The following is a 23,000-nucleotide window of genomic DNA, read 5'->3' as shown; positions in this document are numbered from 1 at the left end:
TCACAAAATAACAACATAAATATTAATGTCCAAGGTAGGAAAGGTAAAACAAACATTAACAAGAAGTAGGACACAATTGCAATTTGAGCACCGTTCGGAGAACATCTACTCGAGTGCTTGAAGTACGGGTGAACTATTAGCAAAGGATTGCTAAAAGATGTTCTCCGAACGGTGTTCAAATTGCAACTCAAAACATGTTATTTTCGAAAGCACAAAGCATAACATAGCACGTCAACGTTACACATCACTAGCAAAATACAACAATGTGCACACTTTTTTCAAGCAAGCGGCCACAGCTGAGTACAATTCACTGGTCAACTTTATAAAAGAAATCAATGTAAAACTTTAAAGACAAGCAAACACTACGAAATAACCCGCGTGGCAATTTCCACTTTACCAATAATGGGCGGCCAAATAATTCCACAATACCCAAGGGTATCGTGGTAACTTAAAACCAAAAAAAAAAAAAGAAGAAGTAGGACAAGAATAAGTGCCAGTTTGTCCGATATAGCAGAAACTACTGCCCGCAAAACAATATCTAGACCCAATATCACTAGAAGAGAATTAGAGGCAACAATGCCATCGACCTCGAACTCACCACCACACCAGCCGACCAGCCCAGGACATATTCGCGTCTATGCGCATTCCAGATGCAATTCGTTACCTACCACCTTATGATGGGGATATTATGCCACTGAATGAATTCATTACTAATGTAGAAGAAATCCTATTATTGATTAGGGGCACAGACCACACCCCATACGGACAGCTATTGATGAGAGCTATCTGAAATAAAATTGAAGGGAAAGCTAATGACGTCTTGTTATCTGCAGGGATTTCACTCAATTGGGATGAAATTAAAGATACCTTTATAGGTAACTTCGCGGACAAACGCGAAGAGTCGGCCCTTTTATACGAATTAAATATGGTAACGCAGAAAGATCTGTCAGTGACCCGACATTACGAGCAAATTGACGAGTTCAAATTATCCCTGTTCAACTTAATCGAAAGTAAGGAATCAGAAACTAGCATTGTTAAAGCAAAGAAATAATCATATATGAAAATATGTCTTAGTACGTTTGTAACAGGAGTTAGAGGACCCTTAGGAGCATTTCTAAGGCTTACGACGCAGCAATCCAAGAGAGGAATATTTATTACCAAGAGTGTAGACATAAGCGGAATACTTCAGAAAGATCAAGAACATCAGAGAACAGAAATCGAACAGACCGAAGGGACAAACGAATCGACTATACAAATAATGGGAATAGCCCATACTACACAAACTCCAACAATGGACAGGCAGAAGACAGGGCAACCAATACTCATAAAACAAAAATCAGCAACGACCGAATAACAACTGGAACAGTAATTCAAATAACAACCAATATAGACAAGCAATTATGCCCAAACTCGAAAGAATTAGTGCCCAAACACGTAGATCCACAAACAACCAAGTATACAACATAGAAGAGGGAAACACGCACAATATTGAGGAACAACCAAATTTTCACGCAGAAGCCTCAAACAACAGACAGGGTACATAGATGTGAATAAACACGGTTCTACACTCCCGTACATTAAAATGGATTCCCCATTTGGCAGACCATTAAAATTCTTATTAGACACAGGAGCATCAAGTTCATTTCTCGACCCAATATTTACACAAACTATAAATAGAATCAAATTAGAAGTACCAGTTCGAATCAAAACAGTTCTGAACGAACACACGCTCTACGAAAAAGTAGAATTTCCAATATTCCGAGAATTCAAAACAAGGGGTAAACTAACATTCCTTCTATTCTAATTCAACGATTTTTTTTTTGATGGCCTAATAGGCATTGATATTTTACAACAATTAAAAGCTAAACTGGACTTGGAAAAAATATACCTACAAACACCCCAGGCTAACCTGCCGATTTTTATCCAAAATAATAAAATCACACAGATCTATACAATAGAAGAAAATTCTAAGGCCATAGTACCACTCCCGGTAAACATCAACGATGGTGTTTATTTCGGGACTGAAACTGAAATAACAGAGAAAGTATACATTACAGAAGGGCTTTATCAAGCCACAGAAAGCATGAGTTATATGGAGGTCGTTATTTATTCAGATCAACCTCAGAAAATTTATTTAGACTCTCCCCTACTAGTAAGAAAATTTGACATGGACGAATATGTAGAAGTTAATGCAATGGACCTAAATACCACAGAAACAAAAACAGATAGGACAAACCATCTTAACATACGGATAGACCATCTTAATGTAGAAGAACGTACCAAAATCATAAAATTATGTAATAAATTCCCATTTTTATTCTATAATAGTCAGGAAAAATGAACATTTACCAACTTCATTAAGCACAACATTCCGACAACGGCCGATATACCAATATATACCAAACCATTTAGATACGGACATTTCGAAACAGCAGAAGTCAGAAAACAGATAAACCAGTTATTAGACCAAGACATTATTAGAAACAGTCACTCACCTCGGAGTGCTCCAGATTGGTTAATACCAAAAAAACAAGATGCATCCCAAGCGAAAAAATGGAGATTGGTTGTAGACTTTAGGAAACTGAACAACAAAACAATTAAAGACAAATACCCCTGCCCAACATTAACGACGTACTTGACAAAATAGGAAGAGCGCAATATTTTTCGATTCTTGACCTAGCAAGCGGATACCATCAAATAGAGATGGCACTACAAGACACAGCAAAGACAGCAGTTTCTGCCGAAGGCAGACACTATGAATTCACTAGGATGCCATTTGGTTTAACAAATGCACCAGCGACATTCCAAAGAATCATGGACAGTACTTTACAGGACGTAGTAGGGAAATTATGTCTAGTATATCTGGATGATATTATTATATTCTCACCATCGCTTCAAGAGCACATTGACCTAAAGCAGATATTCAACAAACTTACGGTGGCAGGATTAAACCTACAACCGGACAAATCTGAGTTCCTAAAGAAAGAAATAGAATATCTAGGACACATAGTGACTAGTGAAGGTATTAAACCTAATCCTGAAAAGATAGACGCAATTAAAAAATTCCCCATGCCTAAAACACGAAAGGAAATAAAATCCTTTTTAGGGTTACTGGGGTACTACAGGAAATTCATTAGGGACTTTTCAAGAATTACAAAACCTCTTACGGCCCAATTAAAATTAGATTTATATAGAATAGATTTTTATATATAAATAGATTTTTCAAAACAGTTTATTCTAACTACCGATGCCAGCAATGTGGCGGTAGGAGCAGTCCTTTCACAGGGCACATTAGAGAAAGATAAACCAGTTTCATTCGCCAGTAGATCTTTCTCCGAAACGGAACAAAATTACTCAACAGTGGAGAAAGAAATGGTCGCAATAATTTGGGCAACTAAATACTATAGACCATACCTCTATGGCAATAGATTCAAAATTATAACAGACCATAGGCCACTGACTTGGCTGATGAGTTTTAAAGAACCAAATTCAAAATTAGTTCGTTGGAAACTCCAACTACTAGAGTACGATTTCGAAGTAATCTACAAAAAAGGTTTATAGAATGTAGTGGTAATTGCCAACACAGGGGATACAATACACTCAAATATAGAAGAGTTAAATGACCACATATATATATATCAGAAAAACCGATAAATGACCATAATATTCAGTTAATATTTTCAATAGGCAGTAACTCTACTATGGTCACGATAAGATATGTAAAATTTATGCACCGGATGAGATTTTTAAGATAATTCAAAAATGTTATGCGAAATTGTTTGCACACAGTAACATTTATAAAGTCGTTAGATGTACAAGTCAACTAATAGAGCTGACAACAACGGACGCTCAAGGAAACGAAATCCGTGAACAACATATTTCGTCTAATCATAGAGGCATCGATGAGGTAACAGCTCAGTTAATGAGACGATATTTTTTCTTAAACATGAAGGCAAAAGTCAAACAAACAATCAATAACTGAGACCGAAACACCTGAAAGACCACTAGATATACTGCACACAGACCTATATACAATAAATGAGAAATACGTAGTTAAAATAATTGATACATTTTCACGATTTGCAACAGGGTCCACAATCCCTATACGGGATAGTACAAATGTTGTAAAATCAATCCAAAATTTTATACAATTGTTCGGCATACCAAAAAAAAATTATTTGCGATCAAGGAGCGGAATACTCTTCAAATCTTTTTAAAGATTTTTGTAAGCAGTACAACATACAACTCCACGTAACATCATTTCAGCAGTCATCTAGTAACGCTCCGGTGGAAAGACTGCATTCAACATTGACAGGAATTTATAGAATCATATTAGATAAAAGAAAGAAAACCAACATGAGTATAGAGTATGAAACCATATCTGCAGAAACAATGACTACCTATAATAACGGTATTCATTCTGCCACTCAACATACACAATTTGAACTCTTTACCGGACGTACGCATGTATTTAACAGAGACAAACAATTCGACAACGAACACGATTACCTTAAAAGGCTAAACGAGTTTAGACAAAAAATTTACCCGCAAGTTCAGGAACTCGTCGCACGAGAAAAGAATCTTAGAACAGAAAAATTAAATAAAGACAGAAATCCACCCGACAAATACGATACGGAAGAGACTATATTTAGAAAGGAAACCCGACGAAATAAAATCACACCAAGATTTAGTAAGCAAAAAGTCCTAGAAGACTCAGGAGTATCGTTAACCACTAGCAAAAATCAAAAGATGCACAAGTCCAAGCTTAAGGGAATTAAAAGGAAGAAAATAATAGAAAATAACGAATAACTGAATTTTACAGATTGACTACGGTCTCAGGAGGACATATTGAATTCCATTCAATCAGCGGACAACAACCGATCGCAAAGATCAACCTAGGACCGGCAAGGATTGTAAGCACATTTAAGACAGTTTCACATGTTATTGATCTAAAGGAATATGAAAATAGCATAGAGAAATGTATTGAGGAGGAAAATGGAATTAACGGATTGAAAGATGTTCTTAAAGAAAAATTGAGCCAATTAGAAAATAGAGTTAAAAGTCTCATGAACACCAAAAGGTAGAGGAATAATTAACGGACTAGGCACCGTTTTCAAAACTATAACTGGGAACATGGACGCCTAAGACAATCTTGGGCTAGATAAGGACATAAAAAAATTAAAAGAAGAAAATAATAACTATACGAATAATATAAAGATACAAGAAGAATTTAATAATGAAATACTAATAAGGTTCACCAATATTTCAACACATATTAATAAAGAACAAGAAACGATAAACAGTTTCCTAAAAAATTTTCAAAATACGATATACAAAGATTTAATTGTAGAAAGTAAGCCAATTGCACTACTCTAATAAAATAGAATAAGTTTCAATATAGATATATTGTACAATCACTTAAATAATATCGCAGAGAACATCTTGTTTTCCAAATTGAAAATTATTCCCAAATTTATATTAAATAAAGAAGATGAAAAATGATAAATAAAAAGATGAATATATAAATAATAAAATCTAATTATTTATTGAGATCAATAAGAACAAATCATATACATACATACATCTGCCCGCAATGCGAAGCAGAATATGCGTAGCTCCATTATTCGGTTTCTGCTTTACTATCGCTTACGCAGTCGTTGCCTAGCGACGGTAACTGTAAACTTTTGGCGTTTTGCCTTTGCAATTAACATTAAATGGTCAAAACGAAAGAAGAAGTGCGAGCCAATGACTTGCAGTTGTTGTTGTTTTTAGAGCATTATTTTTTTTACAATCAAACAACTGTGTTCGATTGCCCAATGTATACATTAATACGAATGTACATACATGCTATATTCATACACAGTCATACATACATACATACATAAAAGGTGCAATTCAAAGGAAACAGGACTTTTTGAATCTAGCGCCCCCTGGTGGCGCTATCTATATGTCGACTGGTGCGTTAGAATCTGCTATCTTTACCGATTGTCCAGTAAATTTTATGACATTTCATCGATTGGAAGTGAAGTTATTGCGTTTTAAGTGTCAGTATGTTTGTGTTATCGGTCGGAAAATGAGCTTCGAAAAAAAGAGCCAACATTAAATTTTGTTTTAAAATTGGTAAAACTTTTACCGAAATTGATGAAACAAGTTTATGGCGATGATTGCCTATCCCGTAGCAGAGTGCACGAGTGGTTTCAACGTTTTCAAAGTGGTCGTGAGGACATAAATGACGATCAACATGTGGGCCAATCAAAATTCGTGATCACCAAAAATTCCATCAAAACTGTGCGTGAATTCATCAAAAATCAGCCGAAATCATCATTGAAATTGATGGAAATGGAATTGAACACCTCCAAAACATCGATTTATCGCATTTTGACCGAACATTTGGGCTTACGAAAGGTGTGTGCACGGTTTGTTCCGCACAAATTGACTGACGACCAAAAATTGCTCAAAAAAAAACCGATTGTGACCGTTAATTGACCAAAAATCACATTTTAACCATTAACCACTCGCCGTATTCACCTGATATGGCACCGTGCGACTTCTACCTTTTCGGAAAACTACATTTGGCCATGAAAGGAAAGCGTTATGCTGACGTTGATGCCATCCAACAGGCGGCGACCGCCATCCTCAACGCTATACCGACAAATGACCTAAAAAAGTCGTTCGATCACCTTCTTGAACGTGCAAAACGTTGTATTCAGGCGGAAGGAGACTATTTTGAAGGCGACCAATAAATTTTTCAAAAAACAAGATAGAACGCTACAGTCGAGCAAGCCCGACAGTAAAATAGCCTGTACTCTCCACAAAAAGGGAAAATTAAAAAAAAAAAATTTCTTTTAAAAATTAAATTATTAAAAACAAGTAAAAAAGCTAAAGTCGGGTGTCCCGACTTTGAAATACTCTGTACATATGTTTACAATAATTATAGAAATTAAAAACAAGAGAGAACGCTACAGTCGAGCAAGCCCGACAGTGTAATACCCTGTACCCAGGTAAACTGCTGTCACAGAGTTATATGCGCCCATAGCAGCAGCAAAAAGAGGAAGAAGAAGAGCGAACTTGTTGCTGCAGTTTGGGGAGGTTGTACTGGCGAGAATTTGTTTCGCTAATAACTTTTCTTAGAATTGACCGAATTAAATAATTTTGAACAACAGTACATAATTATATATAAATTATGTGTGCAAAGTTTGGTTTAGGTAGCATTTGAAATGTGGACGCTATAGACGAAATTCTGTAGCGGGGGAAGGGGGGGAAAATTCCAAAAAATAAAATAAACTCGACCTTTCTCGGACCTAGGAGAATCTGGATGCCAACTTTGGTTATTCTAGCTTTTATAGTTTCTGAGATCCTCGCGTTCATCCAGACGGACAGACGGACGGACGGACGGACATGTCTAGATCGATTTCTCTCGTCATGCTGATTCAGAATATATATACTTTATGGGGTCGGAGATGCTTCCTTCTGCATGTTACATACTTTGCACAAACCTAATATACCCTTTTTACCCTACGGGTACAGGGTATAAAAAATAAGAAAATAAAAAAAAATTCAATGATCGATTTTACCTTTCTCGGTATTCGAACTCACGTAAAGGGTGTATAATTGCACATTTACATAGCAATTGCGTCTGCGCATATGCGCATCAATTCGTGTCTGTGTAAGCATTTTCGCAGTCAACCAAACAGCAACATCAACAACAGCTGCGCGCAGCCCTTGAGCAGCGCTGCAGCAGCAAATATATTTATGGCTATAACTTCTTGGTAAATCGGTCTATCATCGTGAAACTTGGCATACAGACACATAATAACCAACTGGTGGTATTTCCAAAATTTTAGTTCGAAATTCCAAGAATTACGGGAGTTAGAGAAAATCGCAATTGAGATGGAGAGGGGGGAGGGAGGGAAATTCCAAAATATACATTTTCTGCGTATTTGGTGTGCCTAGGTCGTATAGTCTCCGAGATATAGGCGATTATACGAATGGAGAATCGGGAAAACCCCCATAGGGGGGAAGTGGGGGGGAAAATCAAAAAAATAAAACAAACTCGTATAGAATACACACATAACGCATCTTTGTGCAAAATTTGGTGTCTCTATCTCTTATAGTCTCTGAGATCCAGGTGTTCATACGGACGGACAGACGGACAGACAGACAGACAGGGCTAGATCGACTCGTCTTGTCACGCTGATCAAGAATATATATACTTTGTGGGGTCTGCCACGCCTCCTTCTGCCTGTTACATTTTTCAGCTCCCGCAAACCTAATATACTCTTGTACATTTCATGTACAGAGTATAAAAACAAGATAGAACGCTACAGTCGAGCAAGCCCGACAGTAAAATAGCCTGTACTCTCCACAAAAAAGAAAAATTAAAAAACAAGTAAAAAAGCTAAAGTCGGGTGTCCCGACTTTGAAATACTCTGTACATATGTTTACAATAATTATAGAAAATAAAAAAAATTAAGAAAATAAAAAAAAATTTGATCGATTTTACCTCTCTCGGTATTCGAACTCACGTAAAGGGTTTATAATTGCACATTTACATAGCAATTGCGTCTGTGTGAGTGTATGTATGCCTATGCGCATCTATTCGTGTCTGTGTAAGCGTTTTCGCAGTCAACCAAACAGCAACATCAACAACAGCCGCGGGCAGCGCTTGAGCAGCGCTGCAGCAGCAAATATATTTATGGCTATAACTTCTTGGTAAATCGGTCTATCATAGTGGAACTTGGCATACGGACACATAATAACCAACTGGGGGTATTTCCAAAATTTTAGTTCGAAATTCCAAGAATTACGGGAGTTACGATTTGCGGGGTAGAGGGGGGAGGGAGGGAAATTCCAAAATATACATTTTCTGCGTATTCACATAAGGCATCTGGGACTAAAATTTGGTGTTCCTAGGTCTTATAGTCTCCGAGATATAGGCGATTATACGAATGGAAAATCGGGAAAACCCCCATAGGGGGGAAATGGGGGGGAAAATCAAAAAAATAAAACAAACTCGTATAGAATACACACATAACGCATCTTTGTGCAAAATTTGGTGTCTCTATCTCTTATAGTCTCTGAGATCCAGGTGTTCATACGGACGGACAGACGGACAGACTGACAGACGGACAGACGGACAGACAGACAGACAGGGCTAGATCGACTCGTCTCGTCATGCTGATCAAGAATATATATACTTTGTGGGGTCTGCCACGCCTCCTTCTGCCTGTTACATTTTTCAGCTCCCGCAAACCTAATATACTTCTGTACATTTCATGTACAGAGTATAAAAAGAAAATTTAAAAAAAAAATTAAATTATTAAAAAAAATGAATGAATTAATTTATTAATTAAATTAAATTAGAATACATGTTTATGTTCAGTTTTAACAGCATACATTTACATCACGTACCTATGCGTGTTTATATGCGTGTATGTATGCAGCACAAAGTTGAACCAAAGCAGCAACAACAACAACAGCTGCGGGCAGCGCTGCCGACAGAGCTGCAGGCAGCGCATGAGCAGCGCATGAGCAGCGATTTTACTTATGGCTATAACTTTCTTCAGAATTGACCTATCATGATGAAATGGCACACGGACACATTAGTACTAACTGGATGTACCTACCAAAATTGATTTCAAAATTCCGAGAATTACGGAAGTTATAAGAAAAAATACGAATTGCTTGGAGTGAGGGGGTGTATCAGAAAAAATAAACAAACTCGTTCTGCCTAGGGCTTATAGGAACCTTGATACCAATTTTGGTTATCCTAGCTCTTGTACTTACTGAGATCCTTGCGCTCATACAGATAGACGGACAGACAAACAGACGGACATGGCTATATCGACTCGTCTTGTCATCCTGATCAAAAATATATATACTTTGTGGGGTCTGCCACGCCTCCTTCTGTGTGTTACATACATGCGCACAAAACTAGTATAGCCTTTCACCCTTTGGGTACAGGCTATAAAAATAGTTTTCGTTTTTTAATAAAAGTCCTGGAACTTTTGAATTGCACCTTGTATAATTAGGGAACGCGATACTGCGTACTCTAGGTGGAAGCGATACAAAACTCCAGAACATTACCAGCAATTTAAAATTTTAAGACGGTCAGTAAATAAAATGATTTTTAGGGAAAAGTGTCACTATTACTCTGTCAAATTCAAAAACGCAATATCAGCTAAGCAGAGATGGGGTGAGCTCAAAAAGTTTGGTATAGGAAAACGAAAAGTTTCGCCAAAAATTACAGCTGATGTCAATGACCTGAACAGAAAATTACTGCAATCGACTGTACCGGATATCTTGATTAACCCTTACATTGACGCCGTAGTAAATACTGTCTGTAATAATATCTTTAATTTTATGTGTGTAACTCCCTGTGATGTCCTGAGCTCTGTTCTTAGAATTAAGTCGAACGCCATTGGTATGGATAATATGCATCCAAAATTTCTTAAATTAGTTCTGCCCAAAATAATTAATTACATAACGCACATATGTAACACTGCGCTTACGACTTCGTGTTTTCCCTATACTTGGAAATTAGCCAAAGTAATTCCCGTTCACAAGGGTAAGGATGAATACAGACCAATATCAATTCTGCCATTTCTATCCAAGGTTTTCGAAAATATTATGGCTAATCAAATCAATAAATACCTAGCACAACATTTATTACTGTGCAATAAACAATCTGGTTTTCGCAAATTTAGAAGTTGTACTACTGCCATACTAGACGTTACAGAAAATATTAGAGAGCAACTTGACGATAGTAATGTTACCTTTTTGATGCTTCTAGACTTTAGCAAAGCTTTTGACACGGTAGATGATAATATCTTATGTACCAAGTTACACAAATTCTTTAATTTTACAAGCAGTGCTGTAAAATTAATATCGTCCTATTTACATGGACGAAGCCAAGCTGTGACAACCGACAGTGCTATATCAACATTTTTACTTGTAAAACGTGGAGTACCCCAAGGTTCAATCCTTGGTCCACTCCTCTTCTCGTTATACAAGTATGTTAATGATCTCCCATGATGTTAGTTGTCCGTTACGTAGTATAAATGAGTGTGTGAATTTATGTAATGATGAACTGTCAAATGTTAGTAAATGGGCTAAGTGCAATGGCTTGTCACTAAATCCTGGTAAATCGAAATGCATTATAATATATAAAAAGTTACTGAGTACGGAAAATTTGCCTAAGTTATCACTCAATAACGCACAAATTGAATACGTGGATCATATTCTAAATCTTGGTATCACCTTCAACAGTTCTTTGTCCTGGAGCGATCACGTTTCCAAGGCTGCAGGAAAAACTTATGTAAGCCATAAGACAACTTTCGTTGACTCAGCAATTCTTGCCCATAGATATCAGACTATTAATCGCTAAAACTTATCTGATACCCACGCTCTGCTATGGTATTGAAATTTTTATACTCTGTACATGAAATGTACAGAAGTATATTAGGTTTGCGGGAGCTGAAAAATGTAACAGGCAGAAGGAGGCGTGGCAGACCCCACAAAGTATATATATTCTTGATCAGCATGACGAGACGAGTCGATCTAGCCCTGTCTGTCTGTCCGTCTGTTCGTCCGTATGAACACCTGGACCTCAGAGACTATAAGAGATAGAGACCCCAAATTTTGCACAAAGAAGCCTTCTGTGTGTATTCTATACGAGTTTGTTTTATTTTTTTGATTTCCCCCCCCCCCCCCCCACTTACCACCCACTTCCCCCCTATGGGGGTTTTCCCGATTTTCCATTCGTATAATCGCCTATATCTCGGAGACTATAAGACCTAGGAACACCAAATGTTAGTCCAAGATGCCCTGTGTGAATACGCAGAAAATGTATATTTTGGAATTTCCCTCCCTCCCCCCTCTCCCATGCAAATGCGATTTTCTCTAACTCCCGTAATTCTTGGAATTTCGAACTAAAATTTAGTAAATACTCCCAGTTAGTTATTATGTGTCTGTATGCCAAGTTTCACTATGATAGACCGATTTAACAAGAAGTTATAGCCATAAATATATTTGCTGCTGCAGCGCTGCTCAAGCGCTGCCCAAGCGCTGCCCGCGGCTGTTGTTGATGTTGCTGTTTAGTTGACTGCGAAAATGCTTACACAGACACAAATAGACGCGCATAAACATACATACACTCACATAGACGCAATTGCTTTGTATATGTGCAATTATATACCCTTTACTTGAATTCGAATACCGAGAAAGGTAAAATCGATCCAATTTTTTTAAATTTTCTTATTTTTTTTTTTCTATAATTATCGTAAACATATGTACTGAGTATTTCAAAGTCGGGACACCCGACTTTAGCTTTTTTACTTGTTCATATTACAGTTTCGAAACTAAAGTCAATCTTTTATAACTGTTTGTGGACAAAAATATTTTGACATTTCAATGTTGGTTAACTAAATTAGTGAATAAGTGAATATTGGTAAAAAATAACGAAAATATTATTAAAAATTAAACCCTCCTTTCATATCAATGACCTTTTGTAAGCATACAGGAATTGATTTTACGAAATTTGTTAATGTTACTAATAAACAAGTAAAAAAGCTAAAGTCGGGTGTCCCGACTTTGAAATACTCTGTACATATGTTTACAATAATTATAGAAAATAAAAAAATTAAGAAAATAAAAAAAAAATTTGATCGATTTTACCTCTCTCGGTATTCGAACTCACGTAAAGGGTGTATAATTGCACATTTACATAGCAATTGCGTCTGTGTGAGTGTATGTATGCCTATGCGCATCTATTCGTGTCTGTGTAAGCATTTTCGCAGTCAACCAAACAGCAACATCAACAACAGCCGCGGGCAGCGCTTGAGCAGCGCTGCAGCAGCGCTGCATCAGCAAATATATTTATGGCTATAACTTCTTGTTAAATCGGTCTATCATAATGAAATTTGGCATACGGACACATAATAACCAACTGGGGGTATTTCCAAAATTTTAGTTCGAAATTCCAAGAATTACGGGAGTTACGATTTGCGGGGTAGAGGGGGGAGGGAGGGGAATTCCAAAATATACATTTTCTGCGTATTCACATAAGGCATCTGGGACTAAAATTTGGTGTTCCTAGGTCTTATAGTCTCCGAGATATAGGCGATTATACGAATGGAAAATCGGGAAAACCCCCATAGGGGGGAAGTGGGGGGGAAAATCAAAAAAATAAAACAAACTCGTATAGAATACACACATAACGCATCTTTGTGCAAAATTTGGTGTCTCTATCTCTTATAGTCTCTGAGATCCAGGTGTTCATACGGACGGACAGACGGACAGACAGACAGACAGGGCTAGATCGACTCGTCTCGTCATGCTGATCAAGAATATATATACTTTGTGGGGTCTGCCACGCCTCCTTCTGCCTGTTACATTTTTCAGCTCCCGCAAACCTAATATACTCTTGTACATTTCATGTACAGAGTATAAATATTGTGCTAAGTCCTTGAACGTCAGCAGTCGTCTCATTGCTCGTACTTGATAAGTTTGAACTTCGTTTTCTTTTTATATAAGCCCACAAATTCTCTATTATATTGAGATCGGTGTATTGACTTCGACATTCCCTAAAAATTGCAGTTTTCATATGGGCCTTGTGGCATTGAGCGTTGTCCTGCAGCAGTATAAATAATTGTCCAATGAGCTGCTCACCGAAAATGAATGCGTCTTCATTCAGGACACGTCAATATTTGTCCTGCAGCAGTATAAAAAATTGTCCAATGAGCTAGTCACCGAAAATGAATGCGTCTTCCCTCAGGACACGTCATTTTCATTCAGTCACGTTCATTGTTCTATCAATTATTATCAAATCGCCCAAGCCATTGAAGCACATGTACCCCAAGAACATTACCAATCCTCCACCATGTAATCCCCATTCGCACATGGGCCTCATTTCTTGGCAAATATTCTTTGGCAACGTGCAATAAATCTTTTCCTTCCTTTCCTGGGGGTGCATCGGGCAAAAATGAACAAACTCGTCCTTTCTCGGTCTCAGGAGAATCTGTATACCAAGTTTGGTTATTCTAGCTCTTATACTTTCTGAGATCCTTGCGTTCATACAGACAGACAGATGGACAGACAGACGGACATGGCTATATCGACTCGGCTTGTCATGCTGGGTCTGCCTCGCCTCCTTCTGTGTGTTACATGTACACTCGCACAAAACTAATATACCCTTGTACCCTTTGGGTACAGGGTATAAAAATAAGAAAAATCACTTCAAAAATTAGAGCACGTAAAGCAATGTCAAAACATTTTTGTCCAGCCAAAAAATCACAATCTACTACGCAGATAATCATAGAAAAGAAATGTGTTACATTATCAGTTCGATCTTTTATTCTCTTAAAGCTTTTAATATCTTCTCTCTCTTAAAAATTGAATGGATACCGTTACTATTCTATGTTTGCTGAAATAAGCGGTTTTAAATTTTGGAATGTGTCAAAATACTTTTGTCCACCGTTGTATATACTTACTCGGAGATGCTTCCATCTGCATGTTACATACTTTGCACAAACCTAATATACCCTTTTTACCCTACGGGTACAGGGTATAAAAAGTTAATTAATTTAATTAAATTAAATAGAAAATATTCAACACATGCATATAATAAATTTACATCAGAATCGTGTCTCTGCGTGTTTATATGCGTGTGTGTGCAGCACAAAGTTGAACCAAAGCAGCAATAACAGCTACGGGCAGAGCTGCTGGCAGAGCTGCAGGCAGACCATGCGATTTTATTTATGGCTATAATTTTCTTCATAATTGACCTATCATGATGAAACTTGGTATACGGATAATAACTAACTAATTACGGGAGTTATAGAGAGAACAGGGGGTAGTGGGTGGGTGCATCAGAAGAAATGAACAAACTCGTCCTTTCTCGGGCTTAGGAGAATCTGGATACCAAGTTTGGTTATTCTAGCTCTTATACTTTCTGAGATCCTTGCGTTCATACAGACAGAAAGACGGACATGGCTATATCGACTCGGCTTGTCATCCTGATCAAGAATATATACTTTGTGGGGTCTGCCACGCCTCCTTCTGTGTGTTACATACACGCGCACAAAACTAATATACCCTTTTACCCTTTGGGTAGAGGGTATAAACATTTTAGTAAGGTGTTTGTGCAATGTTTTCTTAGTAATTGTGCTTTTAACGCATTTAATTATTCTGTCTACCTCTCTCTTATAGGATTCTATGACAGATTCTAATTCCAACCAAGTTGCCATTTTAAACTTTGGTTATCGTGGAATATTTTTTTTTTCATATGTTTTGTTTTTTGTTGGCCTATGCGATTTTTGTATCCAGGCAACCTCTATAGTTGGCAGGTTACCAACAGCTTGAAATCCAGTCATCCGACAAAACTTGTCATATCCGTTAGCCTCATTTGCTACAACCTATCTACAGGCCACAACATATCGCAATACAAGGCGACAGAATTTGTACATTTCTACTCCTAATGCCAAACACACACATTGGGGATCCCTACTAATCAACCCGAAAGAAAGACAATTATATAACGCTATAATTACACCACGAAGAAAGCTTGACTTTATTTCTACGGACTGGCCTACATATTGGCCCACAGATCCAAAGAAACAACCAGACTTGATTGATTTTGCTGTTACAAGAAGAGTGCCACAGGCTCAGATTTGTGTGGAGGACTTAACAGATCTAACATCGGATCACTCGCCAATCCTTCTTTATCTTTATGACCACCCACAGTACTCGGAGCGCCCACATTAGAAAAACAGATTGGCTTAAATAGAGGAAGTACGTACGAGGAAGTTCCTACATTGATGGCTGCCCAAACATTAACTGTAAAGATGAGATAGATATCTCAGTTGAAGCATTAGTGTCTGTAATGTCACTGGCAGAAAAACGTACCACTCCAAATATCACAGCTTATAAACTTTACAAAAGCAGTCGTATTCACAGGTACTCCCAGGCTTCAGCGGGAGTGGCAAGCGCACAGATCACCTGACTCAAAGGAGCGGTTAAAAATAGCCAACCATCTACTACGCAAAGCCCTAGAAGATGAGAAACACAGAGCTCAAATGGACTATATGGAGCAAAACTCCCCAAACAGCAAACAATTCCCATTGTGGAAAGCTCAATCAGGCGTATGTCCACCATTACATACACAAAGAGGAAAGTTGGCCTGCAGCAACGAAGAGAAGGCAAATCTATTTGCCGCCCATTAGGAACAAGTCTTTAAACCTCATCCAGCAAGAAATAGCTTTGTGCTCCCACTAACCAACTATCTTGAAGCTACCACGCCTATCGTATTCCAAGCAGGAGAAGTTACAAGTGCCATTAAGGGCCAAGTTTCAAAGCAAAAAAAAAACGCCGGAACACGATTTAACTTCCCCCAAAATATCATTGAATTGCCGAGCTGTGCAGTATATTTTCTCACTATTATTTTCAACAGCATGATGAAATGGGGCTGTTATCCTCAACAATGGAGAAAATCTGTCATCACAATGATTCAAGTTTCAGCCATCATCATATCAAAACTACTCCTGAATCGCATCAAACAATACCTACACACTAACCGTGCAATCCCAAATGACCAACTTGGTTTTCGTGAAAAATATTGAACCATTGAACAAGTCAACCGAATAACCATTTGAGATACGAAATGCATTTGAAAAACGAGAGTATTGCTCCGCTGTTTTTCTGGATGTCGCTCGAGCCTTCGACCGCGTTCTGCTGGATGGCTTAATTCATAAACTCAAAATATTACTTCCACATAACATCCATAAAATATTGGAGTCATACCTACAGCAAAGAAGTTTCGCAGTTAGATGCAAAGATTTCCTCTCCGAATGCCATCCAATTGAAGCTGGTGTACCCCAAGGGAGCGCCCAAGGTGCCCAACAAGGGATACAGAACTCTTATCATCTCACTTCGTGGCCATAGAAGAATGGCTAGCAGACTGGCGCATACATGTAAACGAGCAAAAGTGCAAACATGTCACCTTTACCCTAAATAAACAAACTTTTTCTCTATTGTTGCTAAACAACAACAATATTCCACAAAAAAACGATGTAACTTACCTTGGTGTCCATTTGGATAGACGGCTTACTTGATGCAAACACATCGAAGCGAAGAGAGATCAACTGAAACTAAAAACTATTAATCTACATTGGCATATTAACGTCCGTTCATCACTAAAACTGGAGTACAAAGTACTCTTATACAAATACACCAATTTGGCTCTGAACTATGGGGAAACGCTTCCATTAGTAATTTAGAGTTAATCGAGAGATCTCAATCGAAGATACTGAGAACCATCACCCAGGTATATACGGACGAAAATATCCGGAAAGATTTAAATGTGGGATCTGTTAAAGATGAAATCAAGGTGAAAGCAAAGTACCAGCTTAAGCTTCGGGGTCATCCAAATAGACATGCGCAGAATTTAACTTAGCAGACTAGCCATACACGACTCCAGCGAAGAGACCTCCTCACCCAGCAATAACAGTTAGGGCCGTAATTTAAATATTTAATTGTAATTAATTAAATAACTATATTAGCTTAAGATTTGACTACTTATCGTAAGTCTCAGAGAGAGACTGTGTGCGTTATATAATCGCAACACCAAAGTAATGACAGAAACTAATAAAAGGTATAACATAATGTTGTAGACTTTGTCTATCGAGTCTGTATAATCACTACTTCGACTAACTGAATGCACTGTTATTGGTTTATACATTTTTTATTTGCTGGACTCTCCAGTCTTCCGATGATTGTTCTTTTGGCCAGGATGGTGGTGGTTGGAACGCGGATCATCCTTCTTTTTGTGTTCAATTGTCTCCTGCTCTTGCATTCCTCTATGCCGAGTGGCCTTGACCCAGCCTGTGGATTGTTAGCGTCTCCAGTAGCGCACCTCCTTCATTTTGGCTATCCCTTCTGCCGATTAAAGGCATGGGTGACAATATTCTTTTGTACCCATTTATGCCAGGCTCGTATTAGATAGCAGGCTGGCAGGATCGTATCAGATGCCAATTTAGGCAGGCTGGCAGGATCACCCTGTAAAGACGAATACCAGTACGTGAAGCTCTACTTGGAGCTCTGAACAGAATGTTGTTTATTGTTATAACCTGTTGGGTATTTAGGCAATTTCAACCTAATTTTGTGATTGGTATGTTGGTGTAGTGTGAATATTGTAACGTAGCTCTGGCCCGGGTATGCTCGCCGGCCAGAGTCGCTGCAAAATTATTCGGTTTCAGGCCCCAAAATAAAGCAAAGCTGTTGGCTTGGTCTTCAATTTGTTGTACTATTGGTTTTATTTAGAGGTATGCCGCCTCCAGTGGCACCTGGCAGAATCGGCGGGGAAGAGGGGTTAGGGGAAACTTAGCCATAATACTTTTATTTCAATACTTCGTGGGCAGTGCGACTGCTCGCCTTCGTGACTGTACAAAAACTAAAACTCCATCTTTCACCTTCCGCCTATATACATCTTTCCTTTTCCTAAAAACTACACCTCGCTGTCCTTCTCTAGTGACGACACCCTGAGACGGTCACCAGGGCGTCGTTACAATAGAATATGTTATTTGTGATAACAATTGAGCTCTATATGTTGGATAGAAATCAGTTGGTCATTGCGGGGTTGTTGTTGGTGCTTTTACTTTCTTTAACTTTGGTCAGGCACTTCAATCGGGTTAATATGTATAGTTTGTCAATGCAGCTACTGGTGCATGTGTCATATGATCCCTTGTTATTACTGTTGCTTTTGGCATACAGTGAAGTCTCCAAGTGGGACTTAGCGACTTATTCATTTGCCTAAATAATGAGTAAGTAGCCGAAAAAAGTTCACTTACCTTTTCTCCAAAATTTTCTTTAAAATATGGCGATTTTAATAGTGTTGCTGAAGGATTTTGAAGTCCGATTTGATTTGCCTCAAACTGAATCCTCAGCTCTTCTAACTTGCGGTTCCGGTTGACCGGATCCATCCCACTTTGCCGCTGCATTTTAATCAAAACTTCCCCGATACTCTCTTGTTGCTTTATCAATTCAGCATCGTTTTCCATATTGATTTTTAGTTTGTTACTTTTTTTTTAAGCTTCCACACAGTATTTACTAATTTCGTATTAGTAAGTTGAAAATTGTAACATGCAGAATGAGGCGTGGAGACCCCACAATATATGTTCTTGATCAGCATGACAAGACAAGTCACTCTATGTCTGTCTGCCTGTCCGTATGAACACCTGGTTCTCAGAGACTATAAGAGCTAGGATACTAAATTTTGCACAAAGATGCCTTTATGTGAACGCTGTGCAAAGATTGTTTTATTTTCTTGATTTTCCTCCCACTTTCACTATATGGAGGATTTTCCGAAACGCCGTTCGTATAATCACATATATCTCGGAGACTGTATGATCTAGGTACACCAAATTTTAGTTCACGATGCCTTGAATGAATACGGAGAAAATGTGTATTTTGGAATTTCCCTACCGCCCCCCTCTCCCCAGCAAATCGTAAATACCGTAATTTTAGGAATTACCAATTTTGCAAGTACCTCTAGTTAGTGATTATAAGTCCGTATAGCAAATTTCATTATGATATTCCGATTTCACAGGAAGTTATAGCCATACATGTATGTATGAGCAAGCATTGCCCGCGGCTATTGTTGTTGTTACTGCTTAGCACAGGCACACGAGACACACATGATAGTGTGCAGTTACACACGCCTTACGTGATTTCGAATACCATGTATACAAGGTGCAATTCAAAAGTTCCAGGACTTTTATTAAAAAAAACTATATTTTTTTTTTTTGAAAAATTTATTGGTCGCCTTCAAAATAGTCTCCTTCCGCCTGAATACAACGTTTTGCACGTTCAAGAAGGTGATCGAACGACTTTTTTAGGTCATTTGTCGGTATAGCGTTGAGGATGGCGGTCGCCGCCTATTGGATGGCATCAACGTCTGCATAACGCTTTCCTTTCATGGGCAAATGCATTTTTCCGAAAAGGTAGAAGTTGCACGGTACCATATCATGTGAATACGGCCAGTGGTTAATGGTTAAAATGTGTTTTTTGGTCAAATAATCGGTCACAAGCGTCGATCGTCTGAGCAATTTTTGGTCGTCAGTCAATTTGTGCGGAACAAACCGTGCACACACCTTTCGTAAGCCCAAATGTTCGGTCAAAATGCGATAAATCGATGTTTTGGAGATGTTTAATTCCATTTCCATCAATTTCAATGATGATTTCGGCTGATTTTTGATGAATTCACGCAGTTTTTATGGCATTTTTGGTGATCACGAATTTTGATTGGCCCACATGTTGATCGTCATTTATGTCCTCACGGCCACTTTGAAAACGTTGAAACCACTCGTGCACTCTGCTACGGGATAGGCAATCATCGCTATAAACTTGTTTCATCAATTTCGGTGAAAGTTTTACCAATTTTAAAACAAAATTTAATGTTGTCTCTTTTTTTCGAAGCTCATTTTCCGACCGATTACACAAACATTCTTCTTCTTGACTGGTCTTCAAACCCGTTATCGGGCTATGACCTGACGTAACACAGCTCTCCACGCGCCTCTGCTTCGCGCGCGTCGCTTCCAGTTGGTCACTCCGCAGGTAGTAAGTGCGTTCTCTACCTGGTCCTTCCAACGTAGGCAAGGCCTCCCCCGTCGTCGTCTCCCCCCAACATCCGCATCGAGAACTTTTTTCGCTGGAGCGTCTTCTTCCATACGCACGACATGACCTAGCCAGCTTAGCCGCTGGATGTTTATTCGCTTGACTATGTCAATGTCAGCGTAGAGCTCGTACAGTTCGCTGTTCCATCGTATGCGGTAGTCGTCGCCAACGCGTATGGGACCGAAGATCTTCCGAAGCATCTTTCTCTCAAACACTGCAAGAGCTGCTGCATCAGTCTGCGATATCACCCATGCTTCTGCACCATAAAGCAGCACGGGGAGGATGAGCGTCTTGTAGAGCGTTAGCTTGGTTTTTCGGGAAAGGTCTCTGCTACTCAATTGCCTACTGAGGCTGAAGTAGCATCGATTGGCTAGAGTTAATCTCCATTTGATTTCTAGGCTGACATCGTTGGTTGCTGTGACGGTGGTGCCAAGATACATAAAATCTTTCACCATTTCGAAAGTATAGTTTTCCACCGCGATCTGGGAGTCTGGTTGCCGCGTGTCCCTGCTAGAGGAAAACATATACTTAGTTTTGCTCTCATTTATCACCAAACCCACTTTTGCAGCTTCCTTCTCAATAGCCGCAAATGCTCCGGTGACGCCTCTCCTGGTACGGCTGATAATGTCTATATCATCAGCGTACGCAAGAAGCTGAACGCTTTTAAAAAAGATCGTTCCGCCTCGGTGTACACCAGCTTTGCGCACCACACTCTCCAGCAGGAAGTTGAAGAGATAGCACGAGAGGGCATCGCCTTGCCTGAAACCTCGAACGGTATCAAAGGGTTCGGAGAGGTCCTTTCCTACCTTGACGGAGCTACGAGTGTTGCTCAACGTCATTCTGCAAAGTCGCACTAGCTTTGCAGGGATACCGAACTCAGACAGTGCGGCATATACACGTTCCCTCCTCGGGCTATCGAATGCTGCTTTATAATCGACGAAAAGATGGTGGGTATCGATTTGAAACTCATGAGTTTTCTCCAGGATTTGGCGTAGCGTGAATATCTGGTCAGTGGTGGATTTACCAGGCATAAAGCCGCACTGATAAGGCCCAATCAGTGCTATTACACACATACTGACACTTAAAACGCAATAACTTCACTTCCAATCGATGAAATGTCATAAAATTCACTGGACAATCGGTAAAGATAGCAGATTCTAACGCACCAGTCGACATATAGATAGCGCCACCAGGGGGCGCTAGATTCAAAAAGTCCTGTTTCCTTTGAATTGCACCTTGTAAATGTAGAGAATATTTCAGTGTCGAGAAACCTGACTTTAGTTCTCCATTTGTTTTAATAGATATTTCAATTCTGGGGGGAATTGTACGGGGAATGGCTTTGCCTTCTCTGATGCACGTTCGCCGGGTAAAATCTACAGTTTGGACTCATTCTTGGTCTTTGGTGTTCTTTATTCGCACACGTGCGGTAGTGCGAATCGGCAGGACGATTGTGGTCCTGACGAGTTAAGCTCAAGGACGCTTGTTGTCCTTCTGTTGATCAAGGCGGGATCCTAGTGGTCCGGCTTGATGTTTGGGTGCACACTCGTGGTCCGTTTAATTAAAGGCACTTATGGCCCTGCTGTTTCAAATGACCCTCGTGGTCCAGTAGGTGCGAGTAGCACCGGTTGGTCTGGTTGCGCTTAAGTGAAACGACGCAGGACGTTTGCAGCGACCAAGGATACCGGATGGCAATCCTTGGGAGCATGTAGTCAACGTGGTAGTCAGCGTGATAAAGATCAGCGGTTCCTGACCCAAAGTAACAGGCCGTTCGTTGATAATTTGCATACTGATTTTAATCTTACAAATCATGGCTTATATAGCCATGCCAAAAACTAGCTTATGACTATTTACATTTACTATTTCTATGTGTTGGCGGTTTCACAATAATGATGCCCAAGCATAAATTTTGAGCTTAAGTATGCTGGTGTCAGCCCAATTTGGCCCATAAACTATGACCTGATTGTTGGTGTTATGCTGAGGTAGCAAAATAATATGCGTCTTATTTTTGCTTATTATTGCTCATGTTGGCTGGCCAGTGTCAATGCACCTGTAATTCGTGTGCGCGTGCAGACTATGGTGCCAATATTATCTATGCTATAACAATATGGGTGTACAGGTTTATGTGTACTTATATGTATGATATGTGTTGCCAAGCTATTTTATTGAATGTCTGTTTGCGTCGCGTTGATGAGATGTCATATACTCATTCGCGTCCTAGCAGGTGTGTACCAGTGGATCCATTCTTCATCGATGGTCACAAAACGACGCAGAATTATGCTTAAACGGGGTCAAACACTGATCTGAGTTGGTCTCATTTTGCACTTGTTGCCCGG

At 39.0% G+C, this 23,000-nt stretch overlaps 2 protein-coding genes across 4 annotated transcripts in view; one reads left to right on the top strand and one right to left on the bottom strand.

The window, feature by feature from the left end:
• The window catches only part of LOC115633443 (autophagy-related protein 2 homolog B), a 617,768-nt gene that overhangs the window by 311,877 nt on the left and 282,891 nt on the right, over positions 1-23,000 (top strand). The gene's annotated exons all lie outside the window — the stretch shown is intronic.
• LOC115633444 lies at positions 20,979-21,665 on the bottom strand. Its single transcript, XM_030530900.1, has 2 exons — positions 21,228-21,665; positions 20,979-21,174 (listed from the first exon to the last, which is right to left on the bottom strand). Exons 1-2 carry the CDS (start codon positions 21,504-21,506, stop codon positions 21,010-21,012), a joined length of 444 nt encoding a protein of 147 aa, XP_030386760.1. The 5' UTR covers positions 21,507-21,665; the 3' UTR covers positions 20,979-21,009.

Source organism: Scaptodrosophila lebanonensis, unplaced genomic scaffold (assembly GCF_003285725.1).
Source record: "Scaptodrosophila lebanonensis strain 11010-0011.00,11010-0021.00 unplaced genomic scaffold, SlebRS2 tig00001419-arrow-arrow-pilon, whole genome shotgun sequence".
NCBI lineage: Eukaryota > Metazoa > Arthropoda > Insecta > Diptera > Drosophilidae > Scaptodrosophila > Scaptodrosophila lebanonensis.
The sequence above is the reverse complement of the archived record's forward strand: the minus strand, read 5'-3'. Positions and strand labels throughout refer to the sequence as shown.

What these genes read in the sequence shown, in the direction of transcription:
- LOC115633444 (XM_030530900.1), bottom strand. Translation starts at nt 21,506, where the DNA reads ATGACGTTGAGCAACACTCGTAGCTCCGTCAAGGTAGGAAAGGACCTC. An exon ending in TTGAGAAGGAAGCTGCAAAA is followed by an intron (nt 21,175 to 21,227) that starts GTGGGTTTGGTG and finishes TTCCTCTAGCAG; the next exon opens with GGACACGCGGCAACCAGACT.